This window comes from Bacillus rossius, chromosome 18 (genome assembly GCF_032445375.1).
Source record: "Bacillus rossius redtenbacheri isolate Brsri chromosome 18, Brsri_v3, whole genome shotgun sequence".
Classification (NCBI taxonomy): Eukaryota; Metazoa; Arthropoda; class Insecta; order Phasmatodea; family Bacillidae; genus Bacillus; species Bacillus rossius.
Window position 1 is genome coordinate 24,635,564 of NC_086345.1, and position 25,493 is coordinate 24,661,056.

At 39.0% G+C, this 25,493-nt stretch overlaps 1 protein-coding gene across 2 annotated transcripts in view; it reads left to right on the top strand.

The window, feature by feature from the left end:
• LOC134541276 (uncharacterized) overlaps positions 1–25,493 on the top strand; it is a 75,289-nt gene that overhangs the window by 30,589 nt on the left and 19,207 nt on the right. Inside the window, exons 1-3 of one of the 2 annotated variants that reach the window (XM_063384582.1) lie at positions 15,659–18,521; positions 19,584–19,757; positions 24,381–24,536. In XM_063384582.1, the coding sequence (XP_063240652.1) occupies positions 24,488–24,536 (49 nt within the window). In that variant the 5' untranslated portion in view covers positions 15,659–18,521; positions 19,584–19,757; positions 24,381–24,487. Of the gene's footprint in view, positions 1–15,658; positions 18,522–19,583; positions 19,758–24,380; positions 24,537–25,493 lie in introns of those variants that run through there. The other variant, XM_063384583.1, reaches the window with a different exon arrangement.

Here is a 25,493-nt window from a genome sequence, read left to right on the forward strand (position 1 = left end):
ATATACTGAGACAAAAATTTTGCACGTTTACAATAACGTATATGTGTGTCTAACAGTACGGGATACTGAAAAAAAACCGGTCTCTGATTAATTTAACACTTGTTGTAAGTATAATTTCACCAATACCAAGTAAAGTGTAATTGAACACGTTAATTACTATAATAACAGGTGTACGTTTGTGTATTTTCCTGTAGCAGTGACAAATTACACCAACTTTCTAGTTTCTCAAAATCACACGACAAAAATGTGAATTTGCTAATTTTTTGTGTATGTTATTTTACGATTATTTTACAGTGAGCCATTCATGTCTTCAATATCTTCGTATAGCCGGACATCCTAATTTAGCTTCCTATAGCCAGAACTATTTATATTGCTTCCCATAGCCGAAATTCTTTCAAAAACTATCTCCATCCGGAACTCTTACAGTGGCTTCCTATACACTCTTTCAATGACATCATATAGCCGGAACCCTTTTTATAACTTTCAATAGCCGGAACTATTTCCAATGGCTTCTTATAGCCTGAACTCTTTCAAAGGCTTCACATAGCCTGAAATTTTCTATGAATTCATTCAACTGTAACTCTTTCAATGGCCTCATATAGCAGGAACTTATTTAATGGCTTCATTTAACAGGAACCCTCTTTTAATGGCTAAATATAGTCTGAACTTTTTCAACGATTTCATATAGCCGGAACTCTTCCTCGGTAGCTTCCTATATCAAATAACTAGAGACATGCAAAATTCGCTTATTCATTTCGCGCTAGGATAGCATCAAAACAACTATACCTACCTTCATACCGCTTCTGCGATTGGCCCACATTTTATCCGGGGAACTGTGAGCCAACGGGAAACGCACTAAACCAATAAAGCGCCGAATTACGGACAGCCTAGTTGAGACGTCTCACGCGTCAGTAGCCAATGAACAGGTGTCATTTACGCGAGTATTTAAAGGACTGTGGAGTCTATCCTAGAGGTCAATGAATCCGCGAATTTTGCAGGTCTCTACAAATAACTCTTTAAAAGGCTTCCTATAGCCCAGAACTCTTTCTAAAGTTTCCCGTAGCTGGAACTCTATCAATGGTTTGCCCATGGCTGGAACCCTTTACACGCGGGCTTATGCAAGTTTCGCTTCTGGCCGTAAGACCACGCCGTTTCGACGACGAAACCTTTGGCGGGTCATGCGACTAACGTACGCCGTCTCGCGTGAAATTGCACGGGCCGGGCAAGCGCGACCTTTGACCTCTCGACGACAGAGCGTGCGGCCAGGGTCAAGGCGCACGACAGTGAACAGAGATTTCACTCCCGGGTCAAACCAAATTCATCCCCCCCCCCCCCGGTTCCGTAAATGGCTCCAAACTATTCCGACACTACCGGGTCGTTACCACAACGCCGAAATACCATAACGCCGAATGTCAAAATTGACCACAACGCCGACAGCTAAAAATCTGCTGTGTACCACAACGCCGAAATAACAAATGAATGAATTTGTGTGTGTTTCTTAAATGTACCTTAACGCCGAAATACCACAATCAAACCGAACATTACCTAACCTAGTTTAACCTAGCCTATCCTAGCCTATCCTAGCCTATCCTAACCTAGTCTCACCTAACCTAGTCTAACATAACCTAGTCTAACCTAACCTAACCTAACCTTTGTGGCAGTCCTGCAATGACATTTTTCGTCGTTAGTGTGTTTCGGCGTTGTGGTAATTCGGCGTTTTGGTTCACAGCAGTTTTCTAGCTGTCGGAGTTGTGGTCAATTTGGCATTTCGGCGTTGTGGTATTTCGACGTTGTGGTGCGTCCCCGACACCACTACCAACCACACAGCATAAAACTAAAGGAATTCAATTATTGTCCCGAACGATATCAGCCTCCACGTACCTAGTTCACAGAATTCCACGTAATCAGGAATTTCTTAGCCTCTAAAAATCGCGACATGTATCTACATTAAAGCGCACTTGTATTACATTACAAGCCAAATCAGCTAACTATAAAAGAATTGGGTGTATGTACCGCATATATTATGTGTACGTATATTAATTTAATAGAATCTTTAAAGACTCGACTGTTACATTAAAACACTTACGTGTAAACACAAAAAATTGGTTCTCTGTAAAGTCGGTTTACGGACGATAATTTATCGTAACGTCATAACAAAACATTGATGAAATGATTGCATACTTTTATGAATAAATTGAATAATTTTTATTGAATTATTACTATTTTGTATGGATACAAAGAAAGAGTGAAATGAAATCTACAATTTAATTGATAAATTTACTTTTATTTGCATTAATTAATTTAAATATGTTTATTACTTTAACGAAGAGATTATTTTAACTAAAACTTTTATACATGTTTACTATTTAACTTCTTCCAATCTGTGTTATTCTGTTAAGGATAGGACGATGATAGGAAAAGTAGGAAACGAATGGGAGTGTTTCAAGGATGATGTGAAGGAAAATGGCATACCCAACACCAAGATGCAGTTAAAAATAATATATTTGCGCCACGGACTCTGCAGCAATGCTAGGAGGAACGGGTTAGCAAAGAGGAATGAAAATGTTACATTGAAATTCATGGAAACAGAATTACGCCACGGACTCGGTCGCAATGCTAGCAGGTTCAGGTTAGCAAAGAGCAATATAAAATAAGCGTAACGGGACACAGCGAAACGGGACAATGTGCGTAACGGGACACCTTTTCGTGCGTGCAGCCGGCGTTCATTGATTTATTAGACGTTGTCACGTCAAAAAAATTTTCTTATGTACATGTGACTTAGAAATGATGTCATGTTACACATTTAAAAACAAAGTTTTAAGTATTCACTTCTGTTGGCAGTCCCCAAGCCTGCCTTTTCGTTGTTTTTTTCAGTGCACTGTACATTTGCAGTGCATGATCTGAGAAACGGAACGATTGGATTGCCGCTCCGTGCGCACGGAGATAGCAACGGAATGCGACCCACGGGTTCCACAGGAGACCAGTAGCTACCTTCATCACATACACACACACACCCCCCCCCCTTTACCGTTCTTACCCCAGAAGCAATCTCCTTGCGCTGGAAAATGTCCCACTTCCAACATCTCCACCTCTACACTGTCAGGAATCGCACTGAATCTGCACAGAAAAAATAATTTGCTGTGCTTTTACGAAAGATTCTTTTTGAAATCAGTTGCCAAGGAATAGTATGTAATACTTAGAGACCGGAAAAATTCGCGGGTTCAATGACCTTTAGGTTAGACTCCAATATCCTTTACACACTCGGGAAAATGCCAACTGTTTATTGGCTGCTGACTTGTGAGTCGTCACGACTGGGTGGCCTGTGATTCGACACTTCTACGAGTGAGGGTCTCTAATTGGCCCTCTGTCCTCCAGATTAACAGTGAACCAATGGCAGAAGCAGCACTAAGGTATAATTATTTGAATTTTAGCATAGCACGAAATGAACCCGCGAATTTTTTAGGTCACTAGTAATACTACAATAAATATATTGTATCAATGTAGAATACGTGACTATTTTAATTTTTGCATATACGAACTAAGTTTTTCGTGATAATAGAATTTCTTACAAAAAAAATTGACACGATGATTTTAGATTTTGATTGATGTCAATTCAAGCATTATTATTTTTTGGAACCATGGTAAAGATAATTTAATATTCAATAATTACACTTTATTTTATTTTTATTATGCTTATTAATGTAAGCAATTAACTCTGGAAAGCTATTCAGAGAACGGTTTACAAAACACTTTAACAATTGGAGGTACTGGGACAACACAAAGCATAAATGCCAGGGTAAGAATCCGAACCCAGTGTTACTGTGAACAATATGTTTTTGTGTAATTGTGCAAATTTACAAATATCTGTAATTTTTCACCAATATTTCTGTTCCATTTAAAAGAACAAAAAATACAGTGTAATTACGGACATTCAGACGAATCCAAAACGAAGTTTTCTTCGTAATTTCTGGAGACCTGAATAATTCGCAGGTTCATTAAGTGCTATGCTAAAATTCAAATTTTTAATACCTTAGTGCTGCTTCTGCCATTGGTCCACTGTTAATCTGGAGGACTGAGGGCCAATTAGAGACCCTCACTCGTAGAAGTGTCGAATAACAGACCACCCAGTCGTGACGACTCACAAGTCAGCAGCCAATGAACAGTTGGCATTTTCCCGAGTGTGTAAAGTATATAGGAGTCTATCCTAAAGGTCATTGAACCAGCGAATATTTCCGGTCTCTACCAATGTGTTATACATGCAATCGATGGATTTCGACGAGAGCTGACGATTGAAACCCAAACGAACGTCGTAGCTTCTCCGAGTCAAAAGTTATACTAAATTGAAATTTCGAAACGCGGCAAAAATGACCTCAAAATGGCGGCGATTCCCCCTCCACCGTGCGCGATGCGTCACAGTCCTCACTTAGCGTAACGAATTCTTTGACCCTTTAGCTATCCAGTGCTGTCATTAAATTTCGGATGGAGATGATAGATGTGTATCTGCAACACCAAACTGTATCGCCCCGATTTTTGTTATCATTAGAGACCGGAAAAATTCGCGGGTTCATTTCGTGATATGCAAAAATTCAAATAATTATACCGTTGTGCTGCTTCTGATATTGGTTCACTATTAATATGTAGGACTCTTGGCCAATTATAAACCATCAGTCAATAAAGTATCCAATCACAAGTTACCCACTTGAGACGCCTCTAAATTCAGCACCCAATGAACAGGCGCCGTTTGCCCAAGTAGGCAGAGGATCGTGGAGTCTATCCTGGAGGTCACTGAACTCGCGAATTTTTCCAGTCCCTAGTTATCATTCGTTTTTTTGAATTGATTCCCACAATAGTATTCACGTGAAAAAAAAAATATTTTTTAACAGTGTGGCATTTTCGCTGGACTCCAAACTTGCTTGTCGTTGGGTTTTTTTCCCCCGAACAGCAATGTCATCCTCCGTGGTACACTTACCTGTTCGGAAGAAGGAAATGACAGTCAGGGCTTCGCTCGATATCCACTTCACATACCACCACTTCCAACACCCTCCACCACCCTCCAAAAAAAAAAAAAAACCTTTTTTTTTTTTTTTTTTTTTTTTTTTTTTTACTTATTTTCTAGACCTTGCACCTTCGCCTCTACTCCAGAGAAATTGAGATTGGTCGTGGCGGTGGGGGAAAAAAACGGTAAGGGGGGGGGGGAGGAAAATCGAATACCTGCGGTTCAACCGTGATCCTTCCTTGCACACTAGAGACTCTTCCTCCCTTTTTTCCCTTCCTACCCCTTTCCTCCTTCTTCAACGCCAACACTTGCCGCGGCTGGCGAAGTGTTTTGATAAAGCAGTGGAGGGGGGTGACATGAGTGTTGGAGATAAAAATAGCAAACAAAAAAAATTGTTTGTCTGGAAAGTCGGTTTACAGACGATAGTTTAACGCGACAACGTCATAACAAAACATTGATGAAATGATTGCATACTTTTATGAATAAAATTGAATCATTTCTATTGAATTATCACTATTTTGTATGGATACAAAGAAGGAGTGAAATTAAATCTACAATTTAATTGATAAATTTATTTTTATTTGCACTCATTAATTCAAATATGTTTATTACTTTAACGAACAGATTATTTTAACTATAACTTTTATACATGTTTGCTATTTAACTTCTTAAAATCTGTGTTATTCTGTTAAGGATAGGACGATGATAGGAAAAGTAGGAAACGAATGTGAGTGATTCAAGTTTAATGTGACTCGAAAAAGTCAAATGGATGGTTGTTCCAATCGAGTGGAAGAGAGATAGATGCGACGCAAGCGTACAATGAGCGTAACTGAACACAACGTAACGGGACAATGTGCGTAACGGGGCTCTTTTTCGTGCGTGCAGCCGGCGTTCATCGATTTATTAGACGTCACGTCACAAAACACTTATAATACAAAAAAAATTGGACATGAAACTAAACGCGGAATTCCTTAAAACGACGCCGAGGGTGATAAATATGCAAAGATTGTTATTTTCAGATGCATTTCTCGACGCGAATTTCACGAAGTTCCCGTACCCACCGCTACAATTCACTGCCAGAGAGTAGCTACGGCGACTATCAAATCATTTTACTAACAGACCGAATTTTTAAAATATAAATATTTGTCTCCGACAAAATCGAAAAATATTAAAAAAAAAAAAAATATTTATCCCCGGCTTTGGGCCTAATTTTCGACAAGTAATTTATATTAAATTATGTTAATCTTGTTAAAATTCACTAAAACTAAAACTGTTTCCCTTTGTCCGTGTTAACGTTGGTTCACCCCATTCACAACAGATAGCGTAATAAGTGTTTCCTTGAGAGAAAAAAAAACAAAACAATTTCCTTCTCTAGGCTGCACCACGCATTTTCAGTCTGTCCATTTTTTTTGACGTGACAACGTCTAATAAATTGATTAACGCCGGCTGCACGCACGAAAAAGTGCCCCGTTGCGCACATTGTCCCGTTATGCTGTGTCCCGTTACACTCGTACGCTTGCGTCGCATCTACTTCTATTCCACTCGATTGGAACAACCATCGATTAGACTTTTTCGAGGTACATTAAACTTGAAACACTCCCATTCGTTTCCTACTTTTCCTATCATCGTCCTATCCTTAACAGAATAACACATATTGGAAGAAGTTAAATAGCAAATATGTATAAAAGTTATAGTTAAAATAATCTCTTTGTTAAAGTAATAAACATATTTTAATTATTGAGTGCAAATAAAAGTAAATTTATCAATTAAATTGTAGATTTCATTTCACTCATTCTTTGTTTCCATACAAAATAGTGATATTTAAGTAAACTTACTTTCATCCGATAGCACGACGCGACGTGTGGGTAACGTTCGGAGCGCAACGGAATGTGCAACGACTAGATGACAGAGATCCGGGGGTGGGGGTGTCACATGAGTGGGGGGCTCGATGTTAAAACACTATATTTCATATTGGCTCACTTGCATACTTGCACATGCATGCTTATGCGCTGTTTTACCATCTGTCTGTACATTTTATACTTCTAATGGGAGTTTGGCTACTCCACTGTGTTGTTCGTAATTTTTTTTTATGTGTGTAACATCCTAGCTATCGGTACACGGTATATTTTGCAGGAGTAATTTCGTGAATAGAACGGAAGTCACATGGAACGTAAATGTGTAACCACGGTGGTTCACAACGCCAAACAGAAACTTTGAAGTATCAAATATTTAATGAGTTTTTACCAAGATGGGCAGCATTTTAATAAAATTCCTTTTTTTCGGAAAGCAAGTCCCAAGCTCCTGATAAAAAATGAAAAAAGTGCAACTTCAAGCTTAGCAAAAGTATTAAAATATTTCATAAATAATTCTTGTGATTTTTTGTTTGTTTTATATCTGAACGAAATCTACTGTCCGCAAGAGATTTCGAAAATATTATTCCCATCCCAACTAAAAGAAGTCTCATCACGGTGCTTTAAGCCCGAAAAACGTTGGGCTCTTCAGCTACTACTTATATGAATATTATGCAAAGCGATTTTCGAAAGACCATTACAACAAGGTTATTAAGTTGCTGAGGTCATATCCACATCTATGGATTGGTACGGCTAAAACGGTATTAAAACAATGACCCTTTAAAATCGGTTAAAATGCTTACCGCACCAACTGGTTTTGAAATTACAGGGCCATCATTTTTTTTTTTTTACCAATATCCGCTTAGCGCAACAAGTTTCCGATTGCGATCGATTAAAAGGGTTCGATAGAGCCGTTTGGACGGAGAGACCGGTTCATTAAGTCTGAGGGTGCTCTGACATAGTGTAGAGCGCCCCATATCCCGTAGAAAATTAATTTAAACCTCGCCCCGTTGAAGTTTTTAGTATATCAGCAGCAGCTAGCAGTACTTATTATTATATTTATAACTTAATTTTATGTTTTTACGAAGCACGTTACCTATGGCTAGAGACCTGCAAAATTCGCGGATTCATTTCGTGATATGCTACAATTCAAGTAATTATACCTTAGCGCTGCTTCTACCACTGGTTTAACGGATTAATGAGGGCCAATTAGACACCCTCACTCGTAGAAGTGTCGAATCACAGGCCACCCAGTCGAGACGACTCACAAGTCAGCAGCCAATGAACAGTTGGCATTTGCCCGAGTGTGTCGAGTGTAGTAGAGTCTATCCTGGAGGTCATTGAACCCGCGAATTTTGTACGTCTGTACCTATGGCTTTACGATACTTGCTACAAATACAGCAGTCATAAAGAACTGTGTTAGTTACGAATCGATAAATACGATACCGCATTACTACCAACGCAATAAAATAATTTTTTTTCCTCGCACACGTACCCCAGACTGTTGTAATTTTACCAATGAAAGTATCGGATGCTCGTCAATTCCGTTCGCGACTCACACCAACTGAGAAAGATTTTTTTATGTAATTTATTTATTAAATCAATCATACTCAGGAACATATATAATAATCCGCGAAAAGATTCGGAGACTAGTTGTACGTCAAAACACTGACGCTTCGTCGGTGTTTCGTGATTGGTTTAATTTCTATCGGACACATGTCTACTGTTGGCACACGAATGACAGCAAACACGTATTGAATTTCCCGCCAAAAAAAATTGTTTCTCTTGCAGACGGCCGCCAATTACAAGGAAGAAACCTCTCTAAAGCGGATATTTTTTTAAGGAAGGTTATTAAGTGTTCAGATTTTTTTTTTCCACGGAAAATACTACCCCTCATCATATAGGAACACGACTCACATAAAATAATCTGCCTACACTGTTAAAAATGTTAACCTAAAAAGTTACGAAGAATACTCGTTAAAAATTATCCCCATAACCCAAAAATGCATTGTGTTTTCTTCGGAAATTGACGGTACAATGTTCACTACTTGGAACTTGAATCAACAAGAATAATTTTAATATGTAATAAAAACATTCAAAAACTGGTGAAGTCTCGTGCAAAAAACACACTTGTTTCTTCCAAGCTTGTGTTTACCCTATCTATTAAAAAAAAAAAAAAACAGCATTTGTAAGTTCAAATACGGCGTGGAGTTTTTAAAAATACCCAGTTGTTTGGAATAACTCCTCATTTATTTGAGGTGAATTCTTCTTTGAAGAGTTGGAAAATTTTTACTGTGATTTATAACTGTGTTGTATGTTGATTTGTTTCCAGGACATCGAAACCACTTTATTTTGACGTTTATGTTTCGATATTTCGAAATCGTTGAGTCGGAACTTCTAGTTTTTTTTTTTTACCGGTTCGTCACAGGTGATACAAATCCGAGCAAAATACAACAAAACAATCGGCTTGTAACTGAAAATGTTTTGGCTATCGACAAAACAAACATCGATTTAATTTCGCGGATAACGTGATCTGACATCCGGGGTGGATTGGGGGTGAGTGAACACATTGTTTCACCTCACTTCCCCTCCTCCTTGATTTCTCTCCTCTATTTACCCCTCCTCCTTTCCAACCCTTTCCATATGGCTGAAGCGTCCGCTCGCTAATCTGGTCCTGACGTGGAGGGTGGGGGATAAATGGTGGTGGGGGTGGAGGAGGCATGTTCGGTTTTATTTGTGACGTTGCGAAATGGACCACAGTGTTTATAATTCAATTCCCTTACTCTGTGCGACACCCCCCCCCCCCCCCCCCCCCCCCGCCACTTCACGATGCCTGTCGCGCGAGCGAGCGGTAATGGGATAAACGCTTCGGAACCGTCGCGCATATCAGCTCCTTACATGACAATCACTCACTCGTCAACCCCCACCCCCCCCCCCCCTTCGTCTACGAGCTCCGCGCGCGAAGTTGTTCGAATCTCGTCGCCCGCTATCGCTCGCCAAAAAGGGGCTGCTAACCTTCTTCGTCGCACTTCGACTCTTGCGTCGCTCCGAGAATCCGCTGGTGTCGTCGCCAGTCTGTTTCTCGCTCCACCGGTGAAGCCTCCAACCTCTCTGAGTTACCTCTCTCTCTCTCTCTCTCTCTCTCTCTCTCTCTCTCTCTCTATCGAGGGCCTCCGAAGAGTCGTGACATTCGAAGTACACGGGCTTAATGGGGTGTCTACCAGTGTGCTCATTCACACAATATCTGGCTGTCGTATTGCATCCTCCGTGTTCGAACAGACGCGCTAATTTGATTCCAGCAAAAATTCGAAGTAGTTTATTTAATCTCCGAAATTACAAGGATTGAAAAGACTGTTAACAAAATGTTAACTGACAGACGAATCAGTGGGCTTCTCTACAAATCTGTACGAAAAAGACTATCAAAATCAATTATATCAATCACAGATCAACTTTTAGACTTTTTTCAATTGTTTAAATTTCAAGAAATGAAAAAAAAAACATATACAGCGCATACTTTTTTGCATTATTAGCTGCCAAAGTTACATTTTGAACGTTTTTGGGTTGTATAAATAAGGATAATTTTAATTTATTGCAGAACTGAAACTTTTTTTTTTTTTAGGTATAACTGCAATGCCACTGGCTACTTCAAGAAATGGTTTGCATTTCTATCACAAAAAACTCATTTCATGTTTCTTGGCTGTCAAAATCGTTACAAATTTGAGAATTTTGAAATGCCAGGTAAAAATTAATTAATATTTTCTGAAATAAAATTCAAACTATTTCTTGAAGTATCCAGTGGCATTGCAGTTAAACCTAAAAACGTTTCAGTTCTGCATTAAATTAAATTCTCCTTATTTGTACAACCCAAAAACGTTAAAAAAAATGTAACTTTGGCAGCTAATTATGCAAAAAGTATGCGTTGTATATATTTTTCATTTCGTGAAAGTTAAACAATTGGAAAAGTATTTTTTTTTTGCTTAAAATTAGCTGTCAGTGTTCCAGAACTAACTTTTTCTCGAAATTTGGAGAAGATTTATAAATAGATCGGCGCTGTATTCAGTTAAGTATCGTTGGACCCGTTGACGGGGGAAAAAAGTCGGCATCTAGCCATCGAGTTATAGGGCTTCTCTGCAATTTTTTTAGCTCATAATATTTTATCATTTGCGTTTTAGATATATTATCACGTAGGTTTTGTAATGAACAAGCTGAAGCACCCTTGGGAGCTGATTTTCGAAAAATCCTTTCTTAGCTGATGTCTCTGTAGCAAAAGGAATAAACTTGCCAAATTTCAAGTCTTTACATCTTATAATACCTAATAATTAGTGAGTCATTGAGTGGTATTTCACTTCATACAAACTGTACCACCCCTTTCCACCTCTTTAGGGATGGAATTTAAAAAAAAAATCTTTTTATTTCCCCCTTAGGGTACTCAAGGAATATTTCCACCAAATTTCAAATCCTTAAACAAATGCATACAGATAACTCAATTGTGATAAGGGCTTCGGTAAAAATGCACGAATGTAAATATTTTATTTCAATAACCGATTTGTTAAATAACACATGTAAAATTACACATACAACAAGATTTAAATTAATCAACGTCCTATTTTTTTTTATCAATACACTGTAATTGTAAAGTACGTAAAATTTTTCACAGTAAAATTACAACGACCCAAGGAAAAAAAAATTCCTTTTACTATTAATACTGACGAAAGCCAATTTTATTTACACTAGGATATGATAGTAGTAGGATATGATAGTAGTATGGTAGTATTTCTTCATTGAAGTCTTTGTGGACTTTGGTCATGAGGTTAAGATGCTTGACTATTATTCAAAATGTTGTGGGTTTGATACCGTGCTGGGCCACTGAGAAAATAGCAAATAATAACCATAGTTTAGTAAAAGATATCATAAAAAAAGTAAAATATTTTTAAGTAGTGAAATTAACATGTTAAGTGTAATTGTAAATTTAGTAAATGATGCAGGAAAAAGACGAAGCCTGAATTCCCGGGTAAGATGCCGAACCCAGTAATACTGTGAACTCCATTTTGTTTAGTGATACGGTTGTTTTTATGAAATGTACAATTTTACAACGATATGTATGAACATTTATGTTCAATTTACAAAGAAAATGTACAGTTTACAGCTCAAAACAACATTAGTAAATATATGGTTTAATAATGATTGACCAAACCAGCAACATAAATTAAAAAAAAAAACTATCCGAAGAAATTTTCAAGAAAATAGTGGCGGGAAAAAATATCAAAAACTTCCTGACATGTAAGACAAAGCAAAAAAAAATAATAAATCTTAATCACTAAATTCTACGAAATCATTCTTCAAGCTCTGGATAACGTTTTATCTTTTCACTTATCTATCTAATCAGGGAGGATTTAGAAACGTCTCATGCATTTGTAATCTTTGTAATCTTTAGTCTGGTTAAAAATCGTTTGACAGAATTTATAAAATGGCACAACATCTTTACAGCGATGTATGCATAAATTTCTGTCAGCTTGGCCGCATTTTCATTACATATATTCGAAATAAATTAAAATATTCAGTTTCAGGGGAACTGAATTGCCCATTTCTTAAAACTGTTTCACTTGAATCAGTGGTTATATCTACAGATGGTTTCAGTGACTTAACTCACTGATTCAACCGCGAATGTCCAGTATTTGCGTACAGATTTGTAGAGAAGCCCACTGATTCGTCTGTCAGTTAACAACTTATTGATAGGGGCAGGAATTTATCACGGAAAAACCTTAACGTCTCCTAGACTGCAACAAGGTATACCCACACCAGAGGTTTCTTCCTTGTGATTGGCGGCCGTCTGCGAGAGAAGTCGTCGCCTTGTTTCGCCGAGTCACTCAGGACGCGTTTGATTCCGCATTGACCTAATGTGATTGGTGTTGTAACAATCGACATGAACCTGAAAGAAACCCACCCAATCACGGAACACAGATGGTGCTACATTGTTTTGACTTTCAGCTGGTCTCGGAATATTTTCGCGAAATATGCATACCTAGAGACCGGAAAAATTTGCGGGTTCATTTCGTGATATGCTAAAATTCAAATAATTATACCGTTCTGCTACTTCTGCTATTGGTTCACTATTAATATGTAGGACTCTTGGCCAATTAGAGGCCATCAGTCAATAAAGTATCCAATCCACTAAGGTAGCCTATAATTATTTGAATTTTAGCATAACACGTAATGAACCCGCGAATTTTTCAGGTCTCTAGCCATAACATACGCACCAAATATCTACGACCCTTGGAGTTTACGTGTATTATTTATTAAATTTAACATTCATTCGAAAAAATCACTGAACACGAAATAATTTTTTATAATTTCATAAAAAAAAGTTAGGAACAAAGTTTAAATAGGTTTAATACCGAAAACGACAGTTTTACCAATGCACCTGTTTAGCCACGTTTCTAAAACAAATGATTCAACACGAATTTCACCAATGGAAAAATAAAATTTCTCAAATCGTGGGAATCTGTCTCGCTCGCGAAGTTTTTGCACCGATGTCAAACGTCATTGGCTAGAATAGACCGTCGTAATATGTATGTAAATGGAACAGATATACCTATTTATGTTAAACAGCAGACATTTGTCAATTTGTATCTTTATATGAAAACAACTGTATTACTGCATAATAGAGTTTGCAGTAATATTGGGTCGGGTTTTTTTACCCGGGAATTTATGCTTTGTGTTGTCCCAGTACCTCCAATAGTTACAGTTATTTGTAAACCATTCCCGTAATAGCTTTGCAGTTCTTAAAACTGCGCAAATTAATAAGCAAAATTAAACAAAATAAAGTTCAATTATTGAATATTTGATTATATTTTACATTGTTTAAAAATTAAAAAATTAAATTAATGTCTCGAAAAAGGATTTAATTCATGTATGCAAAAATAACCATTGCCATGTGAGGTACAGAGTTACAATACTTTTCTTGCAGTACTACAAATTATTTCTTGCCCACTAGTTTTTCTAAAAGGATCCTTTGTAAAATTTCATAATTCTAATTTTTGACGTGACAACGTCTAATAAATCGATGAACCCCGGCTGCACGCACGAAAAAGGATTAAAGACACAGAAATTAGAGGAACCGCCTTTATTATCATTCCAGAGACATAAAAATTAGAGTTTAGAACCACATCTGTACCCTTACAGCATTCTATGTGCACAATAAAGCACGCTCAGTCCCTTTTTACAGAACAAAATCCACAAAAGTAAGAGAATGTCGAAATTAGATGCAGACTTAAGTTACACGTTTTTATTCTTTGGAAATTGGGGCATTATATTTATCGTGGGAACATGAAAAAAAATTACACAATCTATAAAACACGCGTAAGTTCTTATTTTTTCTTATTTATAAAATAAAGTTCTCAAATGACTACGCATTAGGACGTTCAGAGCTTATGCTTGGTCGAAAACGCATAATGTTTTTTTAGCAATAATAATGCATTAAGCAAGAGTTAAATCTCGAGCAAACACATATTAGTACTTACACCAGGCTTGTGTAAATTATTACCTCAATATACGATTGTAGCTAGTTAGCTTGAATTATGTGAACTTCAAGTTCTGTGTATAATACAGTGTTATGTTGGTGAAATGCTAATGTTGATTTGGTCCGGGTCTTTAAGGTACGAAGATTACTGTTTTTAAGGATTTGTAAAGTCAAATACTTGTTATTTAACCCATAGTATAATTAATACACAGATAAATAGCAAAAATATACATAAATATATATCCTTGTGTTTGCAAAAAGTATGTTTTTTGAAAGATTACATTAACGCCAGTTTTCTTTCTAGAAAAAAAAAATATGCTCAACAAATATTTGCGGAAATTTTTATGCTTGGTAAGTTTCTGAGATTAACAAATATTTTTACAGTCAGGTTTATTTAGAAATGTTCCTTTCATTCGCTTTCTTCGCTTTCTAAGCTAACTGCCATCGTAAAAAGAAAACATATTTTTTTTTTGAAGAGTGGTAAAGTTTCGTGAAATTTCCTGATGCGACGAATATAAAACTAGTTCCGCTTTTGGCGCTCACAAAGAAGACGGAAATTTAGGTTTTATTCATAAACTCTGTTACTTCCCTGTGTGCAAGCAATCTTCCGCGTAGAACACAAAAAATAAAAAAGTAAAATTAAATCTTGGCTGGGCTTTTGGTGCTTACTTGGTTTCTCAAAGCCCGGCCTTGTTTTACGTTCTATATTTCAAGTAACCACTATGCCCTACCTCGCTGACGGTTTAATGCCGGTCAGACATGTGCTACAGCTAATAACGATTAAAACGATTAACGCGGCGGCTGTTGTACCTGAAATATTCTAATTCGTCAATGAAATAGCTATAAACAGATGACTAACGATCTCAAAATAGTCGGGGTTTTAAAATATCAACCTCTAAAATTGCAAAAGGTGTTTAAACTAGCATTGGCAACCCATCGAAAAATATGTGAAATCGGAAGTATAACATGGAACGTATTTTGCGTATTATACCATCGTGAAAGTGGACATGAAACCGTTTCCTAGTATCGGAAACATATAAATATAGTACTAGACAGAAATATTAAAAACAGTGCGCAATTGGTTAGTAATGAGAAATGTTAGATAGTCATAAATATGTTTCAGATGACGGTGTTTATTTGTGAGGAATTTTTTTGTTTGCGTGTACGCGTCACGCAGCTGATAGGAAATGAAGGCTTGGAGCTTGAGTCAACTTATCTCGTTGTGTTATCTTATCTCCTGCCGGTCGTGGCGTTGAACGCGGCATTTTCTCGTTAGTCACGCGTTGGTGCGCGTCGCGTCTTCTTCCGGCTCTAGTATTGTTGAACAAAAAAGTGTTCGTGTAAACATAGGCGTCCGCGAACAGAAGAGCTCGTGTGAACGTAGGCGCCCGCGAACAGAAGAGCTCGTGTGAACGTAGGCGCCAGCGAACAGAAGAGCTCGTGTGAACATAGGTGCCCGCGAACAGAAGAGCTCGTGTGAACATAGGCGCCAGCGAACAGAAGAGCTCGTGTGAACGTAGGATCCCCGCGAACACAAGAATCTCCTGCAAGTGATCCGATAAATCGACTGTTGTGTTGCTGGTCCTGTGGCCTTGATATCTACGGCTACCTCCTAGAGAATGCTGACCGCCTGGTAGGATTGAAGATAGATCGACTGCGGCGCTAGTTCTACAGCCCTGATAAATTCGTCTACCTCCTCGAGAATGCCGACCGCCTAGTAGGATTGAAGATAGATCGACTACGACGCTAGTTCTGCAGCCCTGATAACTTAAGCTACCTCCCCGAGAATTCTGACTGCCTGGTAGGATTGAAGATAGATCGACTGTGATGGTAGTTCTGCAGCCCTGATAACTTAAGATACCTCCTCGAGAATGCTGACCGCCTGGTAGGATTGAAGGTAGATCGACTGCGACGCTAGTTCTGCAGCCCTGATAACTTAAGCTACCTCCTCGAGAATGCTGACCGCCTGGTAGGATTGAAGGTAGATCGACTGCGACGCTAGTTCTGCAGCCCTGATAACTTAAGCTACCTCCTCGAGAATGCTGAACGCCTGGTAGGATTGAAGATAGATTGACTGCGACGCTAGTTCTGCAGCCCTGATAAATTCGGCTACCTCCTCGAGAATGCTAACCGCCTGGCAGGAGGACCCGACCCTCAGTTCCCTTGTCGGCGTCTCGACGGAGGAGGCACCGGACGCCTCGACCGGCAGCGTGGAAGTCGTCGTGCGGCGCCTGACCCACGACGCGGCAGCGCCGGCCCAAGAGGGCCTCAGCGTCCCGACGCCCCTGACGGCCGTCATGGTGGTGTCCGCCTTCGTGTTCCTCACCGTGTTCAGCGTGGTCGCCTACGTGATGCGCGTGCGCTACCGTCACCAGGTGCACTCGTGGCACCACGTCGAGGACGAGGGCCTTCAGCTGCAGCCGTTCATCAGGAGCGCCTAGGTTCTTCATGAGCTCCTACTTCAGCTGTTCTTCACGTGTGCCTAGGACAGCGGTTCTTCATGTGCTCCTGGGACAGCGGTTCTTCATGTACGCCTGGGACACCAGTTCTTCATGTGTGCCTAGGACAGCAGTTCTTCATGAGCTCCTAACACAGCGGTTCTTCATGTGCGCCTAGGACAGATGTTCTTAATGAGCTCCAGGGACAGCGGTTCTTCATGGGCTCCTAGGACAGCGGTTCTTCATGAGCTCCTAACACAGCGGTTCTTCGTGAGATCCTAACACAGCGATTCTTTATGAGCTCCTAACACAGCGGTTCTTCATGAGCTCCTAACACAGCGGTTCTTTATGAGCTCCTAACACAGCGGTTTTTCATGTGTGCCTCGGACAGTGGTTCTTCATGTGTGCCTCGGACAGTGGTTATTCATGTGCACCTAGGACAGCTGTTCTTCATGAGCTCCTAACACAGCGGTTCTTTATGAGCTCCTAACACAGCGGTTCTTTATGAGCTCCTAACACAGCGGTTCTTCATGTGTTCCTAGGGCATCGGTTCATCAGAAGCGCCTAGGACAGCGGTTCTTCATGAGCTCCTAGGACAGCGGTTCTTCGTGAGCTCCTAGGACAGCGGTTCTTCATGAGCTCCTAACACAGCGGTTCTTCATGAGCTCCAGGGACAGCGGTTCTTCATGTACGCCTGGGACACCAGTTCTTCATGTGTGCCTAGGACAGCTGTTCTTCATGAGCTCCTAACACAGCGGTTCTTTATGAGCTCCTAACACAGCGGTTCTTCATGTGTTCCTAGGGCATCGGTTCATCAGAAGCGCCTAGGACAGCGGTTCTTCATGAGCTCCTAGGACAGCGGTTCTTCGTGAGCTCCTAGGACAGCGGTTCTTCATGAGCTCCTAACACAGCGGTTCTTCATGAGCTCCTAGTTCAGCGGTTCTTCATGAGCTCCTTGGACAGTGGTTCTTCACGTGTGCCTGGGACACCGGTTCCTCATGTGTCCCTAGGACAGCGGTTCTTCATGAGCTCCTAACACAGCGGTTCTTCATGAGCTCCTAGTTCAGCGGTTCTTCATGAGCTCCTTGGACAGCGGTTCTTCATGAGCTCCTAAGACAGCATGTCTGCGAGTCCGTCTAGGAGGACAGCATCTCTGCAAGTGCGCCAAAAAGTGTCATTTCTGCACATGCTCCTAATAAGACAGCAGTTCTGCAAGTGTGCATAGGAGGACAACAGTCATGTGCACATAAGAGATCGTAAGTTCTGGCAGTCCATCTGGGAGGACAGCTTTTCTTCAAGTTCAATCGGAAGGAAAGCAGTTCTCCAAGTGTGCATATGACGATATCATTTTTTAAATTGGATCTGGGGCAGCAACTTTCTAAGTGTATCTACATAAAAGGACATCAGTTATCTAAGTGCACATAGAAGAAGAGTTGTTCTGCAAAAGCAACTCTGTGGATACCTATTATTTATTCAAGTGCATCTAGGAGGATATAATTTCCTCAAGTGAACCTGGTAGGGCAGCAGTACATAGTGAAAAGACAGTTTTCCAATATTTACCAAAAAAAAAAGAGTCTTTCAAAAATACTCAGATTAAAAAAAAAACGCATGTGAAAGAGAAGTTTCCTTAATCTATTGTATGAAAAGAATGTTTTGTTGTAGTCATGCTGTGTCATTATTTTGTAATGAAATATTAACATAGCTGATTTACCCAACAGGTAAGTGTAAACTCCTTTCCCTTTAGAGCAACAATAGATTCTTCTAGTTAATGATAAAACACGGAAAATAATATTACAATGTTCGATAAATACAAGGATCTAGATATAGTTTATCGTCCACCAATTTGATATTTTTACCTACGAAGATTAAATGACGATTATTATTTTAATCAATTAAATGGCTCATACTACTCTCACGATATAATCGTTAAAGTTCTATTGTTAGATGCATGACATTACCTGTCATGTTATTTACATAACAAAAATATTATCGCGTCAGAACTTTTCAATTATCACAATTTTCGTGTTTAAGGGGCTAAGAGCTTATTATCTGTGACAGACTCTCAGGCGAACAAACTACCAGACTGCGCAAAAATGTCTGTTTTAAATAACATCAAGCTAGTTTCTTTGCAATGAACGATTGAATAATCAAGCTAATTGTACATTTAAACACCTCATCTACAGTCAATCACATTGTAACGAAAAATCGGCTATTATTCCTGATGGGTGTATAAAATCAATTTGTCTTCTAAAATAAAGTGATTATGTCAACACTTTCGCTCATAATTATAGACATAATTTTCACATTGCAACATAAAAAATAACAATTAAGTAAATAATAATTTGTGTGTATTTTGTTCATGACATTTTCTTACCAATGTTTTTAATAATACCATGTATCGTGATAAAATAAAATAAATAGTGAAACTGTTGAACTAGTGTGGGAAAAATTTGGTGTATATTCAGTTCTTAAATAAAGTGTGTTTTATGTTATAATGTATCTAATATTAACATAATACAAAAGTACAAATTATTTAAATGAGAATTTAAGGCTACTGTGTTATCTAATAAATACTTAAATGAGCTTAATTAGATTGATATAGTTTTCACACATCATTAAAAACTAAAATATATAATCTCTATTAAAATTAATGCGAAGAACAAAAAACCTTTACAAGCATTAACATTTATAATAACTTACTAATTTTATTAATTATATGCAAGTGCTGGAAAATAAGTTGTAACAAAGACAAATTCTGACTTTCGGTGTTATTATTGCAGGTGTTGAAGACGAAAAGAAATTTCCAAATTGATTAAAGTTTTTTTTCGGAAACCAAACGGAATTCTCAGAAAATGAAGACTATTCTTCTCTTCCTTTGGACGGACTTCGCCACTGATCCTGTGATTAATGACGTCACTTCTGTGTGGAACAAGCATCTTGCAGCGAACGAGACAGTGAGTAACGAAATTCGTAATTACATAATTTACTTAAATAAGCTGTTCATGTCAACATGTCTTAGCTGCTAATAATACTTATTTAAAAATAAATACCGTTTTACAGTTCCATTCACATAAAATACCAGAAACCACGAAACTATCCTTGGCTGAATTTTATGAAATAATAATAATATCATTTACACACTGAGATATAACATATCATAAACTAAACAAGGTCACGAGGTTTAGAATCAAAATTTAAAAAAAAAATCACCATAACGATAAAACAATTAAACGCATAAATTGACATTTGAAATTATTTTTTCCTAACTCTCGTCCAACATTCTGATTTCTGACGGGTTATGTACACAGGATAACTGTCTTGAGGACTACTGCTACAACTAAATAATTTCTTTACTCTTATTTTTATTTGAATCAAATTATATTATTTTATTACATGAAAAAATAAATAGTTTTGTGCCTAATGACAAACAAAAACCATTTATACCCTAAGCGGTCAACAAATAACTGAACCATCAAAAACAATTCTTTGCAAAAAAAAAATTACGACATAGAAACAAATTTTTTTAGGTATGATATACTCCAAAGTTTTGTTGCTGCGAAAAAAAATAATACTTTTATTTGCAACTAGCGTTACAATGCCTCAACCTTCAGGGAGGTTATTCGGCAGTTCTTACAGTTCCTAGAAGATCCTTCATTTTTCAACCGGCTTCTGAACTGTTTTGATGTTGTGTTATAGTTATGCTTTGGATATTCTTTCTGTGGTCGTTTGAAGTGTGGCAGTGCTGCAAAATTTATTTTCAGTTTTACTGCTTCTGTGCTTGTTTTTTGTTCATGAATCTGGACATTTCTCTCCCTGTGTAACAATCAACTAATAGAGACCATTTGACATTTTTTTTGAAAATCTTCTGTTATGCTGAATTCGTCGCAGATGTACTGTTCTCTGTGGAGTTTGCTGTTTCTTGAAAATTTTGGCAGGTTTTTTTTGTACACTTGTACTGCTTGTTAAATTACAAATGGTACAAAGTTTTGCCTTGCCATTTTACAAGTGATATAGTTGGCAACTAAGTTTCCAAGGATTCTCCTTGAAAAAATTTTGACGTGATAACGTCTTATAAATCGATGAACGCCGGCTGCATTGTATGACTCATTGTCACGTTCCGCCTGAGCCGAGCGTGCAAGAACTGGCCAACCATCCGGCGAGAAAATCTTCCATAATATAAAACAGGTTAAGGCGGGCTTTTTAAAAGCAGCAATTTAAAAAAATTAATTTAATTATTTTACAATTTCATCATTTCAGATTAACAATTTGTTGACATTGATTTGATTTCAGTTTATTTATATAAATAATTGTTCGTGATTATATTTAATGAATTTATTTAAATTAAATTTGCAAAAAAACTGTAACTAATATTTGAAATTTTTAAAAGTATGCAATTTTTCATCAATGTTTTCTTATGACGTTATCACGTAAAATTATCGTCCGTAAACCGACTTTACAGACAACCCCCCCCTTTTTTTTACATTATATAAATACCGCACTAGTACTCTAGGCCTCAGTTGTTATACGCCCTTGATGATGCCTGTAACAAAGCACTCTGAAACGTCGGGCAACTCATCAGCTACAAAGGATGTGGCCTCAACACAGAAGCCTAGAAGAAAAACTTGCATAACTTACATAGAACGACACTTCTTAATGTTGATTTATAATTGTAATTAACTAGCCTATCAGTAGAGACCGGAAAAATTCGCAGATTCATTTCGCGATAGTCTGAAATTCATACACATATACCTTTAAGCTGTTCTTACTATTGGCTCACTGTTCATCTGGGCGACTCTGGGCCAATGAGAAACCCTCAACCAAAGAAGTAACAAATCACAGGCAAACCAGTTGAGACGAGTAACAAGTCAGCAGCCAACGAACTGGCGTTATATGCCCGAGTGTACAGAGGAATGTGTAGACTATCCTGAAGGTCATCGAAACCGCGAATTTTTCAGGTCTCTACTTATCAGCTGTTCTCGGCTCGATGTTCAGGTGTGAGACACCCTGTATACCGTCAGCGAAGGCAAGTTTCCCAGTTTATTTATGAGAAGCACGCGTAAGAACGGGTGTTTAAATTAATAAGTTCGCGGAGTTTTCCGGTCTCCGCGCAAAGTTGATACTCATGCATGAGCTCGCATTTTAATTAGCATGTTCCGTGCATGTATACGCACAGGTGTGCACTCACGGCCCATGTTCGGACATGTTAAAAGGACGTGCTAACGTTTAACACACAGTGGATTTCCTTTGTTCCATTGTAAGGCCTCTGCTCTTTCCATAACCTTTAAAGAACCACACAATTCAAAAACCGTTCATTGTAAAACACATGAAAACAGTCACAGTATCAAATCCTATAGTTAGGGCCATGTAATTTTCGCGAAAAAATTTCCAGGCCAGCTGTGTGTTAAAACTCAGTAGCATTGTCTGTGTCTCGTGGTTGGCTGGGGTTTATTTCAGGCGCATGTCTACTGTCGGCGCACCAATCACAGCCATCCAGTGCAGAAGCAAACTCGTCCTGAATGGCCCGGCCAGACAGGGCGATGTCTTACTCTCGCAGACGGCCGCCAATCACAAGGGAACAATGGCATACCTTGTTGCAGTCTAACGAGCGAGCAGATTATTTCGCGAAAATTGCATGCACCTACTTAAAGTATACAAAAAAAAAATTTCAATCATGTTGATTTAATTCCTGTTTCATAAGTCTTTCTATTTTTGTTAAGAACAAAGTAATTGTTAATGAGTTTTCACAAATAACTCGCGTGTTGAATGAAATAAATGTATGTATAGTAAAATAAACTGTGGAAGGAAAAAAAAATATTAAGAAAAGCCCAAGGGCAAAAGGTTTAAAAATAATGTCGCATGTTGGGTGACGCACGACGAAAAGACTGCGCGCCAGTCCAGAGGAGAGAGTGTGTTAGTGAGGCGGGATGATGAGCGCGATGCTCGCTGGTGTTTCGAGCGCGGTGTAGCCTCTAAGCGCAAGGGTCAGAACTGGCGCGCAGTCTTCTCGTAGTTACAGGATAATTGTGAAATTTGAGCGGTGACCGTGACATTATACGGTGGAGAAATGAAGATAAATGTATGATGCAAGTCCCTTAAGTGCTTTCAAGAATCTGTACTGGTTGTTTTACGCCTTAAAATTACTCTGAAAACATGCGTTTCAGCCATTTTAACTCTTCTAAAAATACAGTTTAAAAAATTTATCCGAAATCAGAACTACTTTTCGGCCCTCGGCAAACTCTTTAAATGCTTTTCGTAAGCAGACCCCCACTCGGATATGTTGAGTAGTTTTGAAATGGCGTTGTTTTTCCCTGAAGCTCTGCGCGCCGTGTGTGTGCCCGGGTAGGCAGGGGCCTTAAGAGGCCACTCCAGTGTTTCAGGGGCACTACGCAACCTGTGTTAACCTCTTAAGATTCAATGCTATTTCGTTTTGCTTATAACTAATTAACTAATATAGATATCGAAATGATGCTTGCTTGATATGCAAGACAACGATGCTCTTATCAAAGCCCCTTTCTTCAAAAACGTGCATAAATTATGGGTTTTATACTAATTTTCACTAATATGCATAAGTGTATTGTCTAGGTTTGAACCATAATTTATGCACGTTTTTGAAGAAAGGGACTTTATTAAGAGTATCGTTGTCTTACATATCAAGCAAGCATCATTTCGAAATATATATTAGTTAATTAGTAGAGTCCCGGAAATTTCGCGGATTCCTTTGGCCTCAGGATAGAATTCAAAGTTATAGGTGTGCTCGACCCATGTTTACTTTCCCATTGGTTGATTTCTTAGCGAGAACATTTTTTATCCTTGTTATTTGGCACTACCTGATTCGCTTACTTCTCTCCTAGCTGGGCTTCGTTGGCTCACGGTCGTATAGGGGCGTGTCCAGATAACTACGGTCCAATCATGAACACAGTGCGACAGTATGGAGGATTGCATTCTAGCTTGCGACTAAATGAATCCGCGGAATTTCCGGGTCTCTATTAATCATTTATAAGCAAAATGAAAATAGCATTGAATCTTATGAGGTTAACGCGGGTTTCGTAGTGCCCCTGAAACACTGGAGTGGCCTCTTAATGCCCCCGCCTACCCGGGCACACACGCGGTGCGCAGAGCTTCAGGAAAAAACAACGCGATTTCAAAACTACTCGAGATACCCGAGTGGGGTATGTTAACGAAAAGCATTTAAGAGTTCGCTGAGGCCCGAAAAGTACTTTTAATTTCGGATCATGTTTTTAAACTGTATTTTTAGAAGCGTTAAAATGCCTAAAACGCGTGTTTTCAGAGTAATTTTTAGGCATAAAACAATCAGTACAGATTCTTGAAAGCACTTAAGGGACTTGCATGACACCTTTATCTTCATTTCTCCGCCATCTAATGTCACGGTCGCCGCTCATACGCACGACGAGAAGACTGCGCGCCAGTCCAGAGGAGACACCGCGCTAGAAGCACCAGCGAGCGTCGCGCTTATCATTCCGCCTCGCTGACACAAACACACACCCCTGAAGAGGCGGGGGCCTTAACGACCGGTGCACTCGGAGTGTAGGTAATGCTCGCGCGCGCTCTGTCCGCAGGAGCCACGCCCCCCGCGTCCAGACGGCCAATAGGAAGAGCCGGGAGCATGGCGCCCAGCTAGCGGCATGCCGACTGTCCTGCTAGAGGCCGGAGCTGCGGTGACGTCATGAGGCGGGTGGTCACCACGGTGCTGATCATCATCTTGACCTTGAACGGTGAGTCTCTCCCTCCCCCTCCTTCCCACTCCACTCTCTCCCCCCCCCCTCTCTCTGGCACACTTTGCACGGTGCGACATGGCTTAAGGGCACGACCTTCCCGGACATGTACATTCAATCATGTCCATACCAACAGAAAATTTAACATACCAACATTTGACTCTAAAGTTCTGGTATAAATTTGATTACAGACCCCAATAAATATTTTTTCCCTATTATTAGAGACCGGAAAAATTCGCGAATTCATTTCGCGATAGGCTAAGATACAAATAGTTGCTGTCAAACAGTGCTGCCTCTGCTATTGGCTCGCAACTCACTTGGATGACTCTGGGCCAATTGGAAACACCAAAACCAAAGCTTTATCGAATCACAGGCTGCTACGTTGGGACGTCTCACAAGACAGCAGCCAATGAGTGGGTGACATTTGACGGGGTGTACGTATAACTATGGAGTTCATCCTACAGGGCATTGAACCCGCGAATTTTTCCGGTCCCTACCTATTATTAGATACCGGAAAAATTCGTGGGTTCATTTCCTGATATGCGAAAAATCAAGTGATTATATCGTTGTGCTGCTTCTGCTATTGGTTCAACTGTTTAATATGTAGTGACTCTTGGCCAATTAGAGAAAAATCAATCGAAGAAGTATCCAACCACAAGTTACCCACTTGAGACGCTTCAAAATTCAGTATACCCAATGAACGGGTGCCGTCTGCCCAAGTAGGCAGAGGATGTTGTAATCTATCCTGGAGGTCATTGAACTCACGAATTTTTCCCGTCTCTACCTATTATTCAATGGCTTTAAAAGCCTGGTACAAAAATAAATTATGTGAATGAAAAATATTGAAAATAAATATTCGCTCACGTAATTTTCTATACTAATGCATACAATCATAACCTTTCCAGAGGTTTTTTTTCATGAATAGGTACATGTTTTTAAATTAAACAAAAAAAATAT